This window comes from Lithobates pipiens, unplaced genomic scaffold (assembly GCF_037356315.1).
Source record: "Lithobates pipiens isolate NorthernLeopardFrog02 unplaced genomic scaffold, aLitPip1_a1.2 Scaffold_30, whole genome shotgun sequence".
In the NCBI taxonomy this organism is placed as follows: domain Eukaryota; kingdom Metazoa; phylum Chordata; class Amphibia; order Anura; family Ranidae; genus Lithobates; species Lithobates pipiens.
The window spans coordinates 3,690,120-3,709,255 of NW_027507791.1; the positions used below are offsets into that span (position 1 = coordinate 3,690,120).

The 19,136-nt window shown below is 40.3% G+C and overlaps 1 protein-coding gene across 2 annotated transcripts in view; it reads left to right on the forward strand.

The window, feature by feature from the left end:
* The window catches only part of MDGA2 (MAM domain containing glycosylphosphatidylinositol anchor 2), a 1,078,966-nt gene that overhangs the window by 900,404 nt on the left and 159,426 nt on the right, over nucleotides 1-19,136 (forward strand). For both annotated transcript variants that reach the window (XM_077463546.1, XM_077463547.1), the window contains exon 9: nucleotides 16,114-16,383. In XM_077463546.1, the coding sequence (XP_077319672.1) occupies nucleotides 16,114-16,383 (270 nt within the window). The remainder of the gene's footprint in view (nucleotides 1-16,113; nucleotides 16,384-19,136) is intronic.

The window sequence follows — 19,136 nt, forward strand, 5'->3', positions numbered from 1 at the left end:
CAAGTGGTTAAAGGAGATTTTTCACCCTCTTTTTAAAGTTTCTCTCATCTGTATTCTCATCCAGCGTTTTGTAACGTTTGGATATTGTAGATTTTTTTTCATTACAAATATTATTTTTTTTGTAATCGTCTAGCCGCTTTAGCTTACAGTTGCCTAGGCGAATTATGTAACTATACAGGCCCGTAGACTCCTTGAATATTGTTCTCTCCAATCCCAGGAGTCTTCAGGCATCCTTGGCCTGCTGTGCACCATGCAGTGTGGTTACTACACATGCGCGAGATCAGGATGCACATGCTGGGTATGGATGGTAGCTTCAGATACCCATAGATGACATGGCTTTCCTGAGGAACAATTCTGGTAGATATTTTGCACATAAAGGCTCCATTAAAATTCTGAACAATATCCAAAGTGCTGAAAGTGGTGCTTAACAATCCCAAAAATGTCTTTATTTAAAATGATGTTTGCTGACTGTAGCTCCTCTTTAACATACACATCAACTTTATCGAGCAAGTTAAGGGATGATAGGATTTATCCTTTCATGCAAGGCTGAAGTGCCCGTCTTTGTTATAATGCATTATATGTATGTGTGTGTTATCCTGAATTACTTTATCACAACTTTGAGATACCTGCTGACGCCCTTATTAACACAAGATAAAAAAAAGTAATCTTATATGCAGCAATTATTTTTAATATTCAGATGCTCTCCTTTAATATTCATCCATTTCAATGAAGATGTCCTTTTCATGAACCTGGATTCCAGCAGTGCTTAAAGGATAGAACATTTCCATAGTTAAGAGAGCCTTACAAGATCTAGCAATCCATAAATCATATATCTCTATCTCTTTGCAGAGTATCTGTGTGTGTGTGTCTGGTGCAGGAGGATTGGGACAGTCATCTAGGGCACAATGGTTAGATGCTGAAAGTTCCTTAAAGAGGCCTTGTCACCAAATTAGAAAGTTGCGAGTAAAAGCACTGAAAAAAAATGTTAAATGCTTACTTGTAGAATTTTTTTTCTTTCCATAAATTATTTTTTCTTTCCCTTTTTAACTGGCTTGAAAATGTGACTAGTCAATTTGATAGCACAGCTAGATTTGCCACCTCATCCCTTTAAACCTGAACGCATATGAATTACTCAGGTTCTGAGGCAAATTCATTGCAAATAAGGCACTAAGTTGGTTTAAAGAGGAAGTAAACCCTGATGAGTTTTCTTCCTCTTTGATTCCCTGCAAAGGTAAAGCATAATGGACTACTATGCATCGCACAGTAGTCGATTATGTGTCACTTACCTGACACAGGAGCCAGTGAAGTCACCGCTGTCTCCTGTAGTCTGGAGCATCCATCGTCTCGGTGGGTCTCGCTGCTCCGCCTCTGTCATTCGACGAAGCCACGATGACGTCACTCCCACGCATGCGCACGGAAGCCACCACTTGCGGCATATCGCCGTTGACAGCGGCACGCCCATATCTGAAATGAGTGGAAGCTCTGCTGATTTTATCATCCAATCATGTGCAAGCTAAAATGCTGTTTATATTCTTTGCATGTTCCCCTTGTATTTACAGCAACTGCACTTCCCTGACATTGCAGTGCACTTGTAGTGCAAAGTGGATTTGCCTTTTGTAAATAACCCCCAATATGTCTTGGTTCATGTTAAAAAACAACCATTTGCAAAAGAGCTGACATATGAACAGAAAATACACATACATGGAAATGACATAACGCTAAATAGAAATATTATACATAAATGTGACCATGGGCCAATGCATGGAGAGTAGATGATATGCCAATCTTGACAAGGCACCCTAAAAAAACTCTATGCATATTATGGCTCTTGACCACTCATTGGGAGTGAGGTGCTACGATGAACTATGAAAAATGGATACACAGAGAATATCAGTTATTTTAAAAGTCTTGCTAACAGTCAAATTACTGCAGCGCAAAATATAAAATCCATATGCTAATATGGGTGCAACAGAAAGTTCTCCACGATAAAAGGGCAGGAACACCTAGTGAGGAAAAACATGATTCTGATGCACTGTATGGTATAAGTGACTGATCCTCCACCACCAAATCCAAACTCTTACCAGATGTGATGGACCTCTGAGCTAACAGCAGTTCATACAGGCTTGTATCCACAAACGGGATTGGAATAGTGGGTAGAAGAGCCGGATGGAGCAGATGATCCAAGGAGCAGTGTATCCAATGGAAGAAAAAAGGCACAATCTAAGTGCACGCCACAAAATTCATTTATTGAAAATATTCCACAAAATATAAAATCCCACAAGGAATATAAAAGGCAGATAGCCGTAAAAAGATTGCTGGGCAGGCAATCAATGCAACAAGTATAAAAAATGGTGCGTGTAACAACGCCAATGAGACGCAGAGTACTCTGTCAGAGATGACTGCTGGTGACGTCTGTGTGATAGCTTCTTCCCCCGTACGCGTTATGTCCTACGTGACTTCATCAGCTGGGGCCCCTCTACCCTGAAAGGGGAGAGAATGTTTTTGGGGACCAAGGGGTCTGATACAGACAAGTCAGTTATAAAAATATGCCAAGCTGGTATCAAGGGAGGTGGGGCCTTATTCTCTGTGTACCTATTTTTCATAGTTCATTATGCAGCTAACTTCTGATGAGTGTTAAGAGCCATGAAACGTGTAGAGTTTTTTAAGGTGCCTTGTCAAGATTGGCATATCATCTACTCTCCATGTATTTGGTCCGTGATCACATTTATGTATAATATTTCTATTTAGCATTATGTAATTTACATGTATGTGTATTTTCTGTTCATATGTCAGCTCTTTTGAATACGCTTGTTTTTTTTGTTTTTTTTACCATGAACCAAGACATATTGTGTATCTCCATATTATGGCTTCTGATCAATAAATTATAACATTTTATACCTTATGCATTACCCTTTTGCAGTGACATTCCTCATTTAAAGTCCCATCACTCTTTTCTTCTGTTTTTATACACATATTATGCCACATATTCTGCCAGCAAAAGTCCGATGTGAGCTTTTGGTCAAATTCCGACCATGTGTATGCTCCATCGGACTTTTGCTGGCATAATTCCAGCCAGCAAAAGACTGAGAGCAGGTTCTCTATTTTTTGGTCGGGAAAAAGTTCAGATCAGAAATTCCGATCGTCTGTACCAATTCCAAAGCGCGAAATTCCTACGCATGCTCGCTAACAATTCGTCGCATGCTCGGAAGCATTGACCTTCATTTTCTTGGCTCGTCGTGTTGTTGTACGTCACTGTGTTCTTGGCGGTCGAAAGTTCAGAGAACTTTTGTGTGACCGTGTGTACGCAAGGCAAGCTTGAGCGCAATTCCGTCCGAAAAACCATCCAGACGGAATTTCTGATCGTGTATACGGGGCATAAGGAATGGAGGTTTGTCACTGCGGCTGTTGTCAGGTCACATCTCTCTTTTTTTTAATGGTACCAGACAGATTTACCATTTGATCCAATAACAGTTAGATTGGGAATCATATACTTATGGCTGGTCATGTGAGCAACGGCTAATAAAAACACGCAGTTTATGCCCCTTTCACAGTAAAAAAAAAACTTTCAGCATTTGGATCATCTGATGTATACCATTTTTCGAGAATGAATAGGTTTATTGATCCTGAAACATAATTAAATAAATTTTTTTATTATGGCTAGGAAAAAAAAATTAACAACAAAAGCTTTCCAGTGTTTTCCATATCAAGTTACTGTAGTGAGGCCAGAATCAGATTTTCTTTAATAACGGTTATTACTATGGTTACATAAAAGAAGGTAGTGCAGCAATAATAGCATGCTGTACAAATCCTGTCTACCTTTAGAAAAAAGCAAATTAGGCAAAATCACAAATAATGCAGTAATCAGCAGTCAATAACCTACAGCACATAAAAACATAACTAGTCTCCTATTATCCTACAAAGATGAAGAAGACAATTTGAAGCAGAATAAGTTATTATATGCTGTTCTATTAAAATTAGTTTTTGCTTTTTCATAAAAGTAATTTCTTTTTCATTATGCCTTTATCAAGATGATTATGGTGTTGTTTGACCTGTTATGTGATTTGACTTGGTTTGCTAGGTCAAATCACATGTCTGGCTTCAAACAATTTGCGTGTCTGGAGGTATTTAAAGAGATTCTATCACCAATTAAAGCATAGCTCTTAGACAGAGTGTGGAAAAGGTTTTTATTGCGGTCTGTGCTTCCATAATTATTATTACAGGCGGTTTTATATGGTGATGACAATTTACATAGCACTTTACCTACTGTGTGCGTACATTCACATTAGTCAATGCCCTCAAAGAGTTTATAACCTAAGGTCCTTAGCTCACATGTATACCTTCAAAAAGTATTCATACCCCTTTAAATTTTCCACATTTTGTCATGTTATACCCAAAAAACGTAAATGTATTTTATTGGGATTTTATGTAACAGACCAACACAAAGTGGCACATAATTGTGAAGTGGAAGGAAAATGATAAATGTTTTTTATTTTTTTTCAGTCAATACTTTGTAGAACCGCCTTTCACTGCAATTATAGCTGCAAGTCTTTTTGGGGATGTCTCTACCAGATCTTCTTTGCAAAATAGCTCAAGATCTGTCAGATTGTCTCATAAAAACATTTAACTAAACACATTTATTAAAAGCCAAGCCATGGGCTTTTACATTTAAAACAGAAAAAAATGGCAATAATGGTGCAAACGATGCGTTGTAGACAGAGTTGTGCACCTCTTACATCACTTCCTGTTCGTTCCATGTTATTGCGTTTTTTTTCTGTTTTAAATGTAAGAGTCCATCTTAGCTTTTAACAAATGTGTTTAGTTAAATGTTTTTACGCTATGAGAGGTGTTTCCTTTATCCTTATATTACAACTGAAAACATTGGAACCACCTCACGTTTGGGAGTTTTGAAGTCGGCGACACTATTAGAGATCGAGAGCTGGGTCCAGGACCACCAGTATTTGGAGTGACTAAGCCTTTTTAAAGGAGGAGATTTGATGTATCCCTAATGCCTCATACACATGACCGGACTTTCCGGCAGAAAAGGTCAGACAGAATCATTTCATCGGATATTCCGATCGTGTTTGGGCTTCAGTGGACTTTTTTTTTCAAAAAGTCTGACGGACCTAGAAATAGAACATGTTTTAAATCTTTCCAACGGAATCAACTCCTATCAGGAAAACCGTACGTCTGTGTGCTGGTCCGATGGACCAAATACGACACAAGGGCAGCTATTGGCTACTGGCTATTGCACTTCCTTTTCTAGTCCCGTCGTAAGTCATCGTGTTAGAAATGAACAGACTTTGGTGTGATCGTGTGTAGGCAAGTCCGTTAGGTCGGAACTCCGTCGGAAAAGCCGTCAGAGTTTATTCTGACCGAAAGTCTTGTCGTGTGTACGCGGCATAAGATTTCCCTGTATTTGGCTCCATCCATCTTCCCATCAACTCTGACCAGCTGCCCTGTCACTGCTAAAAAAAGCATTCCCATAACATGATGCTGTCACCACCATGTTTCACGGTGGGGATACTGTGTTCAGGGTGATGTGCAGTGTTAGTTTTCCACCACACCGCATTTTGCTTTTAGGCCAAAAAGTTCAACTTTGGTTTCATCTGAGCAGAGCACCTTCTTCCACACGTTTGCTGTGCCCCCCACATGGCTTCTCACAAACTGCAAACAGGACTTCTTATGGCTGTTTTTCAACAATGGCTTAATGGCTTTCTTCTCACCACTGTTCCATAAAGGCCATATTTGTGGAGTGCACGACTAATAGTTTTTCCCACCAGAGCTGTGGATCTCTTCAGCTACTCCAGAGTTACCATGGGCCTCTTGGCGGCTTCTCTGATTAGTGTTATCCTTGCCCAGCCTTTCGGTTTAGGTGGATGCCCATGTCTTGGTAGGTTTGCAGTTGTGCCATACACCTTCCATTTTCAGATGATGGATTGAACAGTGCTCCATGAGATTTTCAAAGCTTGGGATATTTTTTTATAACCTAACCCTTCATGATGCTGTTTGTTCACTAAGGCACTCTAACAAACCTCTGAGTGCTTCACAGAACAGCTGTATTTATACTGAGATTAAATTACACACATGTAGACTACAAATTAGGTGACTTCTGAAGGCAATTGGTTCTACTAGATTTTAGTTAGGGGTATCAGAGTAAAGGGGGCTAAATACAATTGCATGCCACACTTTTCAGATATTTATTTGTAAAAATGTGGATTATCATTTTCCTTCCATTTCACAATTATGTGGTCTATCACATAAAATCCCAGTAAAATACTTTACGTTTTTGGTTGTAACATGACAAAGTGTGGTATGAATTGTTCAAGGCGCTGTACATGCACACACATACTAGGGCCAATTTATACAGGAGTTAATTATCCTATCAGCATAATCTTTGAAATCGGGGTACCCAGAGAAAAACAACTCAAGCCCAGGGAGAGCATGCAAACTCCATGCACATAACATCCTTCCTGGGATTCAAACTAAGGACCCCAGTGCTACAAGGCAAATTGTTACCCAAAAAGCAACTCTGGGTATTTTGAAGGATATCTGCTCACTTTGCCATTGGAAATTAGGTAAAATCTATCCAACTAACAGTAGCGTTAGAAGCAGTTCTTTGTGGGCTTTTATTTCATTGTCCATATGGCAAAGATATACTAAAACTGAGACGTTTTAGGCACATCCGCAAATATTATTGTTATGGTTAACTCCATTTTCATGGGAAAAAATTGAGAAATATAGCATATAAAATTGCAACACAAGTCATATTGTAATTTAATGTTCTTAAAAATGACCTTTCCGTTTCAATGTGCAGTGCTGTAGTTTTCGGTAACATGCAATGCAGTATAGCAACCTGAAGGTGTTCTGTACACAGATGGAGTACAGAACGCCACCAAGAAATGTAATTTCCTGCTTGTGTGATTGGTTTACTGATTTTCCCAGAGGTCTGCACTAAGATGCAAGTCAGCTTTTAGGCATCCCCTGCAAAAAAGGTGTCATTTTAGTGAGATACTACCAAAGGGAAATCACGTCTAAAGGGATTCAGATCCTGCCACTTTTTTATTAGAGCCATGCAAGTGCAGCAGCTGATTGATAATTTTAAAGCACATGGACACAGACCAACAGCAATTTCCTCAGAATAACAAAAAGCCGGAATCTGCAACAAAGTTTGGGAAAATCCCTGCAATGTACATAGATCACACAGAGAGGAATGTGTTTTTTTTTTTTTTCTCAGTGGAGTTACTCTTTACATTAAGTAAATTGCTTATGCAATGTTCCAGTTCCTACATTGTTCTACCTATTTATTCTGTTACTATCATATTTTCTTTTATTGCATTACATTGTATCCAAAATGGTGTGTAGTCAAACATTACAGATACAAATAGGATTATAGTATGTATTTGTCGAATCTCTGTAGGAAAGCATCATTAGAGTATCTGTTTAATTCAAATATGCAGATATAGCAAGATTTATTATACAAGTGCTGACTGCCGTTTGTAGGCGCAAGTGTTTTCTTCACTAGAATATAAAGTTGCCTTAGGTTTTTCATTGTGCTTTTAGCTGGATCTGCAGTAATAGGACAGGGCTGAGCATCATGGACGTTTTATAACCTTGCTATATTACTACTTTTTTTTTTTTCTAACTTTTATTTTCCTTAAAGAAATGAAAGGACAGTCATTTTTTTTTCACTGGCTACCTTAACGCCTCTACTGTGCAATACTTTGCTAAGAACAGATAATATGGTTGTAAAACAAATTGGATATTATACATCCCTAACATAGCGGGGTTCTTTACAAACATTCTGTTCATTTCATGGTCCTTTTTATGTCCAAATTTTGCTTTTCCTTGTACCGTAATTCTTTGCCTTCCATTTCTCAGCTGTCATTGTATACGGCACACAAAGCATTCCAGTGCCAGATTGCATTGTGTCATTTATATATTTATTAATTTTTATCTGGGGTCCATCCAACCTGCATGGATGGAAAACCCATTCAATAATGCATTATTGCCAGTACCAAACTTGTAGACTTTATGCCTCTTCAGATGCATTAACCTGCGCTTGAACTTTACAGCTTACTTTCATTTTTTTTTGGCCTGGAAAAGAAGATAAAGAAAGTCATTTTCGAATAGTCTGGATGGCCTCTCCTGTCTTCCTAGAGGAGAGTACAATGCCAGGCAGAGATTAATGACCTGCAAAGTGTGAGCTTTTTAAATTAATGTTACTTATTACAACCATGGCTTCCAGACAAAAGAAAAGTCATCAGCTGGTACACTACCACCCACTAATTGATTTGAGAAGTTTCGTTTAGAAGTATAAGCACTTCTTGGTGTTCTCTGAAAGTATTTAAGCAGGTCTGTGACAAGCGTGGCGAGGAGTTAAGCCCCAGAGCTTCTGTTGGCTGTTACAAGGGAATTGCAATGTATTGTCTGGGAATCAATCAAGGAGGTGTTGGGCACACGCTAGCAAACCTCCCGAGGTCTCACAAATAAAACTACATACACATACCTATACAGGCCAGCCATCAATTAAAGTGACAAAACAAAGTGACATATTGTACTCAAAAGCTTTATTTAATATTCATTGTTATTTTTTAAAACCAATTCTGAAACGGTACATATATTTTATTAAAGCGGCACTTCACCCAAAATAGGTTCCACTTGTCTGCTTACTTCCCTACTATTTAAGTTCTGGCCCTTCAAAATTTTTTTTTGGAGGGGGTGGAGGCAGGTACCTGTTTGTCACAAAGCACAGCATGGCTCCTGCATTTGCATAGGTAACCAGCTGTGAAGCTGCAAGCAATAACAGCTGGCTTCCCAGAGCAAACCTGCCAATGCAAAGACGGCTGAAGAGCTGGCTCCAGTGAGGACAGAGCTGCATCCCTGTACCCCACGTAAGTTTCCTATTATTAAAAGTCAGCAGTATTTTTAGCGTCTTAACTTCTTTAAAGAGGATACTAGCCACTGCTGTTTACTGTTACTACCAGTGGGTCAATATATTAGACAGAGTAGTATTTAGTATTGTTTCAGGTGAGTTTACTGTTTTGGAATCACTATGCAGCTTGGTGACTTTCAGCAGTCTTTGATTTAGGTGAATTTCACAATGGGGACAATAGAAGAGAGATGGTGGCACTTCCAGCGTGTAAAATCAGCTCTTTATTGTGAATCCATTAAAGTGATTGTACACCCTGTACGACCACCTTTACCTACAGGTAAGCCTACATTAAGGCTTAGGAGATATTTACTAAAGTGATGAGCAGCGAGGACTATGACACAAACGCCAATGTCATCGACGCATTCACCCTTTAGAAAGGGCACATCATGCTGTTTCTAATAGGGGTCATGCACGGAAGTGATGTGACGCGACTACGAGCCAGTCACAGAGCCGGAGTTCACGGCCCCGGAAGGAAGAGGGGCGAGGACGGAAGCTCCGTGCTCGTGGGGACAATGGCGACAGTGCGGGCCTCTGTGTCAGCTAAGTGACAAATAATGGGCTACTATGCAATGTATAGTAGCCCATTATGCTTTACATTTGCAGGGAAATAAAGAGGAAGTAAAACCCAGCAGGGTTTACTTCCTCTTTAAATAATTGTGTCCTTCCTAACTTCGTAGATAGGAGATGCTCTGTAGCTAGTCCCACCCTCTTTTCAGTGTGTCATTAGTTTCTGTTCTGAGCACATTTAATTGTTGGAGATAGACACACTATGATTTTTTGATCTATCTGTTGTTCATCTGTGAAGATAAGCACAGGTTTTGGATTAAAGCTTTCTACGATCTGCAAGATGTAATTTGGGTTGAGTCTCTGCTAATTCTACTGAGACTGTAAGTTACAGCTATCTTGCCACAACTGAATAAAATATAGAGATCACAATTGTAGTGCTTAGACTGGAGAGACAGAACAGGAAAAACATTTGTTAGAAGAACAAGTTCCCCCATTGTAAAAGGAAGAATGAGATTCTCCGCTGCTATATGAAGCCGGGTGCCCGCCTGGTCCACAACCAAGTCCACAGTAGTAAGAGAAGAGAGATGGCGGCACTTCCAGCTTGTAAAATCAGCTCTTTTTTGTAAATCCATTAAAAGCAAAGACATGGCATACACGTGCGATCCCCAGGAGATCTGCTGATCTGTTGGGGGTCGCATATGTATGTCATGTCTTTGCTTTTAAAGAGGAAGTAAACCCTGATGGGTTTACTTCCTCTTTTTTTCCCTGCAAAGGTAAACCATAATGGACTACTATGCATCGCATAGTAGCTCATTATGTGTCACTTACCTGACACAGGAGCCAGCGAAGTCGCCGCTGTCCCCTGTAGTCCGCCGCATCCATCTTGCTGGTGGCGTCTCGCAGCTCCGCACGGGAGTCGCGTCTCGCAGCTCCGCCGCTGTCATTCGGCGAAGCCGCGATGACGTCACTCCCGCGCATGCGCATGGGAGTCGACAAATTAGGCAGCTCCATTCTTGGACTTGCCGCGTTTAGTGCGCCTGCGCACCGCTGTCTACGGCGCATGCGCCTTAGACAGCGGTGCCCATTTTCGGGCAAATATCTCCTAAACCATATAGGTTTAGGAGATATTTCTTGGACCTACAGGTAAGCCTTAATCTAGGCTTACCTGTAGGTCAAAGTGGTTTGTAAGGGTTTACAACCACTTTAAAGGCAAGCAAACAATGATGCCTGTTATGATAGATCCCACTTAGCATTGTGTCTACAATGGCAGAAAGTAATTAGAAATATTCTGCATGGGACACAGTTGGCAAAAAAGAAAAAGAAACAAACAAAAAACAAAAACGACAAGGGATTTAACCATTCTCATCCAATTCCAAAATGAAAAAAAAATAGTTTTGGCTTTAGTTGTACTTTAATTACAGATTCCATTTAAAGTGAATTTAAATAGAAACAGGATTTTGAGTACATTAACCACCATATACCCATAAAGCTAACAGTTGCTACATCAAGCATGCAAAAAATGTGGCATCAGAAGTGTTCCAGTCTAGTTAGAGGGACAGGACTCATTGCCATAGTGAATTAGAAGAAGGACCAGTCCAGGAACACAGTGATTGTGAGTGCTTGTTAGAAGAGCGGAGTGGCTCAGATATTATGGAGACATTACATTGTTCCTGCTGAACCTCTGCCAAAACAAATGTTATCTTCTCCTGTAGCTCTCTGTTTATCCACATAAATCAGCCCTGAGGAAGGTGACACAGAACTTGTAGCGTCAGTTTGCCATAAGATTTTAATTCTAATATTCAAAATAATTAAAGAGATGGGTTATGCATCCAACTTCTTTATTCACTCTGCTGGTGAGTTTTGGCCAACATACAAGAGTTCTCTTGTTTTCAGCACATTTTACTTGTGCAGCCTGTGACCTGGACCTTGCAGTAATATAGTCTCTGCCTCCAAAAATCTTTTTTTTGTCCCCTCTCTAAATTAGGCCTGAGACAAGTTTCACTTTAAGATATTACCAAGCCCTATCAAATTTTGGTAAGGACAGCCAAGGGTCTAGATTGATGACTGTGGCAGGTCGGGTCTTTGCCACTGTTTAATTTGTTTCGTTTTGCACCAGATTGAGTCAAATGAGTGAAGAGAGAAGTGAGAGGTGCTCGTATGCACTCTACTGTCCAAGACAGGACAGACCAAGGCCTGAGCCTGAGGGAGAGTTTGTGAGGGACAAAGCAGCTGGGAAGAAGGAAAGAAGCAGAGCTGAGGTACAGAATTAGTGCATGAAAACTGGGATGTGTTTGATGGTCAGGAGTAGCAAGAGGTACTAATTGGAGCAGTAAAACTGCCAAGAGAGCCAGGAGGCTTAATGTCCTGTTTTGTTTGTATTGATGGTGAGAACCTCCTATGTGGGAAGACATACCTGTGTGAACTTTACTTTCTTTTTAATAAAAGTGGGCAGGAAAGCCCCGAAAACGAATTCTGGCGTGGAGTAAACTCATTGTTTTGCCACTACCCCTGAGCTACAAAACTCCAATCTGTTACAGTGGCATACAGTAACTGTGATCCTGGATTAAATTTACTCCAAGTGTATCTTTATTAATTCTATATTTATTCCTCTTAGTGCATATTTATTAAGTTGGTACATTCTCCCATTGTTTGTGGTAGTATTGTGGTGCTTCTCTTTTTCTCCTGTGATCCATGGCAAACCTATACTTAAATAAGTATGGAGTTCATTAAAAAAAAACCCTAATACTTACGCTCTATGCTGCAGCTGTCCAACAATGGCTCTAAGACCGAGAACTAAGTGATCACATGATTGCCCAGGTCTCAGTCTGCTCTGAGCAGAGAGTGGTCATTGGCAGCCACTGTTCTCCTTTCTACTCATCCAGCCCTAACTGGAGTTCCAGGCTGAGGAGGGGTCAGGCACAGCTGACTCTGATTCTCAACCATCAGCTGAAAGTCAGAGCCAGCTGTCAATCAGGCAGTGGGGTGAATCCCGACAATATTGTTGGTATCATTCCATAATCTGTAGAGGCTCTGCCATGTCAAAGGATAGTGGGCAATAGCCTGCCATAAACTGACTCTGAGTCACAACAGAACAGAAATAAGTGCACTTCTGTAACCCACAAGAGAAGTATGGCCAAAAAAAAAAAAGCTTTGGCTATACCTCTCCTTTAAAGTTTGTTTTTTTTTAATAAGAAACTTCATACTTACCTGCTCTGTGCAAGGGTTTTGCACAGAGCGGCCCTGATTCTCCTTTTCCTGGGGCCCCCCGGCGGCGCTCCTGGCTCCTCCTCCATATAGAGTGCCCCCATGGAGAGCCGCACTCCATGGGGGCACTCATACGGGCATGCTCCCGAGTCCTTCTGCTGCGGCCATTGACACAGGCAGCAGAACTTTCCCTTTAAAGTGTCACTAAAGGCAAACCTTTATTTTATTTTTTTCCATTTTGGATAGGGTGCTTGTCGGAGAGGGGAGATTTCCCTTCACTTCCTGTGACAGAGCCAACACAGGAAATTAGAGGAAATCACTCTGAAGTAAGGGCAGTGCCAGTGTCCCCATTGGAATATTTCCTTCTATTCCTGTTCTGATTTTAATCCTAAATCTGGTATTTTCTTTTACTTTAGCTTTCAGTGATAACAGTAAACAGGACAAATAGAGAGGGGGAATCTCCTAACGGGGACACAGACAGCAATAAAAACTTACAGGTGTTCTAATCCATCTCAACTCTATCCAAAACAAAAAAAAAAAAGTTTTGCCTTTAGTGATACTTTAAAGCTTTTTTCACCTTATGTGAACTTTCGCACTGTGAGGAGGAGAAACAAAGTGTCTTGCATGTCTGGATGGCACATACTTGTCTGTTATATGCAATGTGCCTACACATCGTTTTATTCTATTGGCACTATTCTTAGTGATATTTATTATTATTAATTGCCATCTGTACATTGGTAATATTTATAGAGCAAAGAGCTGTGTGATAGGTTTACATTGCCATTTGTTTTTTTTTGTTATTTTTATAGCAGTTAGTCATTGATTTAGCACCAAACGCACTTTTATTTTTAGTATGGATTTTTGATATTTTCGCATTAGATGCTGTATATTTATAGCACTAAGCGCTGTGTCACACAGATCCATTACAGTGTATCAAAAATATTCATTGCAGCAGATAAAGATATTAATAAAAATATTCTTGGCAGCAGCTGTGAAGTTTATTTCAACATGTTTAGCATTTTATTTTAGCGTGGACTTTTCATATCCACCTCAAACTCGCTCATCCATGTCTTTATGGACCTTGCTTTGTGCACTGGTGAGCAGTCATGTTGGAACAGGAAGGGGCCGTCCCCAAACTGTTCCCACAAAGTTGGAAGCATGAAATTGTCCAAAATGCCAAAATCCTCACTGAACCCCCTTACTTTTCTGGACCTCATAAACTCCCCTTCCCTTAAATGGTGAAAAAGAGTAACAGAAAGCAGATTGCACAGGTTTGAATTAATCGTCCCATTTCCCGTATTTCATGCTTTCATGGCTCTTTACAGCTGAGAAAGTCTTATTGTTTTCTCACTATACCTTGTTCTGTGCCACATGTCTTTTCTGTAACAAACCTTTTACAGTTTGTTCAAATTTCTATGGTTAGTTGGTGATATTATACAAACTTGTAACCATAGTACAAACAAGTGGCCCCATCTATAACTGGTCTACACTGGTCAAGCAAATATAAAGAGATTTCCAAGCTCAACTTACCAACCAGCCAGCGTCCAACCAAAATGACCTTACATGCGTAAGCTACAGGCCCCATCAAGGCACCCCCTTTTCTGTAGTCCCGGATTTGAACTTTTGAGAGTCTCCACAATGGAAGCACATGCATTTTAATTGATAGGTAGAAGGCAGGTGAGTCTGGAAGGAGCCCATCCCTCCTAAAGTACAGGGGCACACTGAACACCCAGCACATAGCACTATGGCAGCAAAGATGTCAGTGCATTGCCTGATCAATTTAATAAAAATACAAACAAGTGGCCACTGCCCCCACCTAAACTTGGTCTTTGTTGCAAGGAGCACTGAAAGGGCGACGTATGTCAAATAAGAGATTTCCAAGCTGAAATTTACCAAAAAGCCAGCGACCAACCAAATTGACCTGTCTTATGCTATGTACACATGGTCAGATTTTCCAATGGAAAAAAGTTCGATGGCAGCTTTTTGATGGAAATTCCAACCATGTGTAGGCTCCATCGGCATTTCCGAGACACAAAATCTGAGATCTGGAAATCACATTTTCCGACAACAAAATCTGTTGTCGGAAATTCCCATCGTGTGTACACAATTCCAACGCACAAAGTTCTACGCATGCTTGGAATCAAGCAGAAGAGCCGCACTGGCTATTGAACTTCAATTTTCTTGGCTCGTCCTACGTCTTGTACGTAACCGCATTCTTGACGTTCAAAATTTCCGATAACATTGTGTGACCACATTGTGTATGCAAGACAAGTTTGAGCCAACATCCATCAAAATCAATCAATCCCATGGATTTTGTTGTGAGAATGTCTGATCATATGTACACGGCATAACAGTATACGTCAAGAACAGGGGGTGTGCAGACTAAACCCCTGTTCTTAACGCATACTGTTAGACAGGTAGATTTGGTTGGTCGTTGTCTGGTTGATGAATTTTAGCTTGGAAATGTATTTTTTGTATTTGTTTGATAAGCTTGTAACCATACCTAAATAAAGAATAAAATAAAAAATATAAAATAAACATTTTCAACAAGCCAGTTCATGAGACGATAATCAATAGATCCACTTTTAATCAACAGAAATAGCCATTCCTGGATCTAAATTTGTCCGGTTCCTGCTGAACCAGCCAAATTTAGATGCATGAATGGCTGGCTTTATTCTAGGTTTGCTTTAGACGGCCCTCTTACTAAAAATTCGAGACGTTCACAAAAGTGTATAAAAAGTTAGATTCTATAATTCAATTTTAGGCTTTGGTTGTACAGATGACATCTGGTAACTAACTGGTTGCTATGGCCAGCCAGAACATTTTTTCCCTAGAACCATTTTTATACATGAGACCTAGAATGTGTAGGTGTGTGTCTCGTAATGTAGTGTAATGATTTTAAATTGTGAGAACCACGGGAGCAGGGAGTAATGTGAATGCCTTAAGTACTCTATATGGCGCTGTTTAAGAGAGATGAAGTGGAACCGTTTTTTCATGGTGTATTTATAGGTAGAAACTAATGCTAACTAATGCTATGTAAATATGAAAAATGTAATGCCTTGGATCAATAAACAGTGCAAGAAGCAAAGTGCTAAACCCATCAGAGTTCACATTACTTAGTCAGTAACAGGATGGATTGTGACTGGTTGCTATATGTTCTGTGCTTTGTTTGTAATGCCATGCTACAACATTATTTGGTTGCTGCTACATTATCATTACGTATTGATCCACAGATTAAAAAAAAAAGAAAAAGACTTTTGTCAAGTCCAAGAGAGGTCACTGCTGAATTTCCGCTTCTATGCTTATGGGTTATTGGTCAGCAGTCAGCCTAGAACAGATACTTCTCCTGCAGAATGGTTTAAATAGCTGGGATCACAAGAATATCTTAACGTTTCATATAACTCATAATTTCTTTGGAAATGTATGATACCACAGACAGATCTTCTAACGTCTTTTGTTTTATTTTCCAGACCCACCTGCTGTAGAGCCCACCTTTCAGGAAATAAGGAAAGGCCTTGGGGCCAGTGTCACCATGAGCTGCAGAGTCCTTCGGGCTTATCCAAACAAAGTTCTCATGTATGAATGGAGACTGGGGAACAAGCTGCTAGATAAGGGACAGTTTGACTCTCAAGATTACACAGAGCTGACCGTCACTATTCACGCCAAGGAGCATTACGGCACATACAACTGTAGTATAATCAATGAGGCTGGATCAGGACGATGCAGTTTCCTTGTAACAGGTAGGAATTCACAGATAATGTTTCCCAGCTTGTCTGGACTCCATTACTATCATAAGGGGAGCTGGGTGGGATCTGAGCACTAACTGACCAGATAGTATTGGTCCACTTGAATCTTGCATGTGTGTGGTTTGATGTAAGCAACCCCCTCGTCTTCCCAGGAGCTACCTACTGTATATACAGTATTTTGGCTACTCTGAACATCAAACACGTAGGATCCAGAATATTATATCCAATCGACAATGAGTGATGCAGTTCATAACAAGTGGTATCCAGCCAGTGATATCCTCCACCAAGTGACGTCACCAACGTTTAGTCAAGATGTACTCTTACGCACATGGTGGACCCTCTAATTATGGAAGGTCAAACACACTTAGGATATATCTGTTGATATGGCATCCAAAAGGGTATAATGCAGGCAGTCCACATCTTTCCAGCTGTTCCTTCCACACTAGGATTGAATCCCTTTGAGGTCTTGAAGCTTCAACATTGATGAATATTCCAATACTCTCTGCACACCACTCCACAAAGGTTTTACCCTTGTACACACGGTTGGAGAATCCGACGCAATGTGTCCTATCGGACCGTTTTGTCGGATAATCCGACTGTGTGTGGTATGCATCGGACTGTTTCCGTCAGAATATTCGTCGGACCCAATTTTCCAACTTGTTGGAAATATTTTCCGACAAACTGGTCCGATCGGACATACTCCAATCGTGTGTAGAGAATTTTGATCAGACAAAGTACCACGCATGCTCAGATCAAATTCCTACACCAAAGCTATTGGCTACTAGCGTGAACGTAGTCCCGTCGTAACGAAATAACGTCATCACGTTCTGAACGATCGGATTTTTCGACAACTTGGTCCGACCGTGTGTGTGCAACAGTTTCAGACACAATCCGTCGGACAAAATCCGTCGGACAAAATCCAACGGATTTGGTTGGCAGAATGTCCGACCGTGTGTACAAAGGCTTACACCATTGAGGTCCCCTTGTTTATATTTTGGGTACTGCTGGGCTGTAATGATGGTTCATTATACCCTTTTGGACGCCATGTCAACAGATATATCCTAAGCGAGTTTGGCCTTCCATAATTAGAAGGTCCACCATGTGGGTAAGAGTACATCTTGACTAAATGTTGGTGACGTCACTTGGTTGAGGATATCACTAGATACCACTTGTTATGAATCGCATCACTCATCGTTGATCGGATTGGATCATTCAGATCACTTGTTGGACAATGTTCACTTCTTAATACATAATTGGCACAACCTTTTCTTCTTTTTTTTATTTTGTCGTGTTATATCTCACATTTCATTGTTGCTGCTTTATTTTATTATATTTCATTCAATTGATTTTCAGTTATTGCACAAGCACAGTATTGCTTTTTATTTTTTAGGATCCAAAATATACAATACTCCTGCGCCAATGATAGAATATTCTGCCAACACCCAACCATGTGCAAATAAAATTTCAGATTTTTTTCTTGCCCATGATTGGGTATTCTTTGTAAAGTGAAATTCCACCACATTCACTAAGCTGTGGGGCAAATTCCCTTGAAAATTGAATAGTCATGTGTTGATCTAGCAGTGATGCTCTCAACTTTTAAAATGTCTTACATATATCAGTGTGGAATATTTTATGATTTATTACTTATGAGGCATTACTATTCTCGATTTACACAGATCAGTTAAAACATTATGACCACTAACAGGTAAAGTAAATGATAGGGTTGTACCTGTACCGGTTTCAATACTAAGCATTTGCATGAGTACTCATGCAAATGCTCCGATACCCGAAGCTGATACCTTTACGCTGTGATTTGAGCCTATACAAAATAAATGGGCTCAAATCACACTGCAAAGAATTGTATACGATTTAAACAGGAATGTGATGTGATTCCTGTCTGAATAACATGCGGTTCCCCCCACCACTCCTGTGTGAACCCAGGCTTGTCATATTGATTTCAGCCTGAGTTTACAAAGGAGAGGTATGAGAAACTGCATGTGATTCAGACAGGAATCGCACCTCATTCCTGTTCAAATCACATGCAATTATTTGCAGTGCGATTTGAGCCCATTCACTATGTATGGGCTCAAATGGCACTGCAAAGGTATCGGTACTCTGTACCCGTGAGTACGTGACCAAACGTGGCGGTACTCGGAATTGCTAGTAAAAATTGTACTAGTGAATAATATTGATTATCTTGTTACAATGGCTTAAAGTGGGTGGGATAGATTAGGTAGCAAGTGCACATGTTGTCCCTGAAGTAGGTGTGGTGAAAACAGAAGAAATGGGCAAGTATAAGGATTTGAGTGACTTTGACAAGGGCCAAATTGTAATGGGTATACAACTGGGTCAGGGCAACTTCAGAACTGCAGCTCTGGTAGGATATTCACAATCTGCAGTAGTTGGGACCTACCAAAAATGGTCCACGGAAGGAAAACCAGTGAATGTGTGACAGCGTTATGGGCAGTCAAGGCTCATTGATAAAAGTGGGGAGCAAAGGCTGGTCCATTTATTTCCTATCCAAAAGAAGAGCTACTTTAGCTCAAATTGCTGAAAAAGTTCATATTGGTTCTGATAGAAAGGTGTCAGAACACACAGTGCATTGCAGTTTGCTGTATGTAGGGGAAAAATGCTGACTAGTGTCCACAGCCAAAAGCACCTACAATGGGCACATAAGCATCATAACTAGAACACAGAGCACAGGCCTGGTGCAAGGATTTTTGACATCCTAGGCAAAATGTAATTTA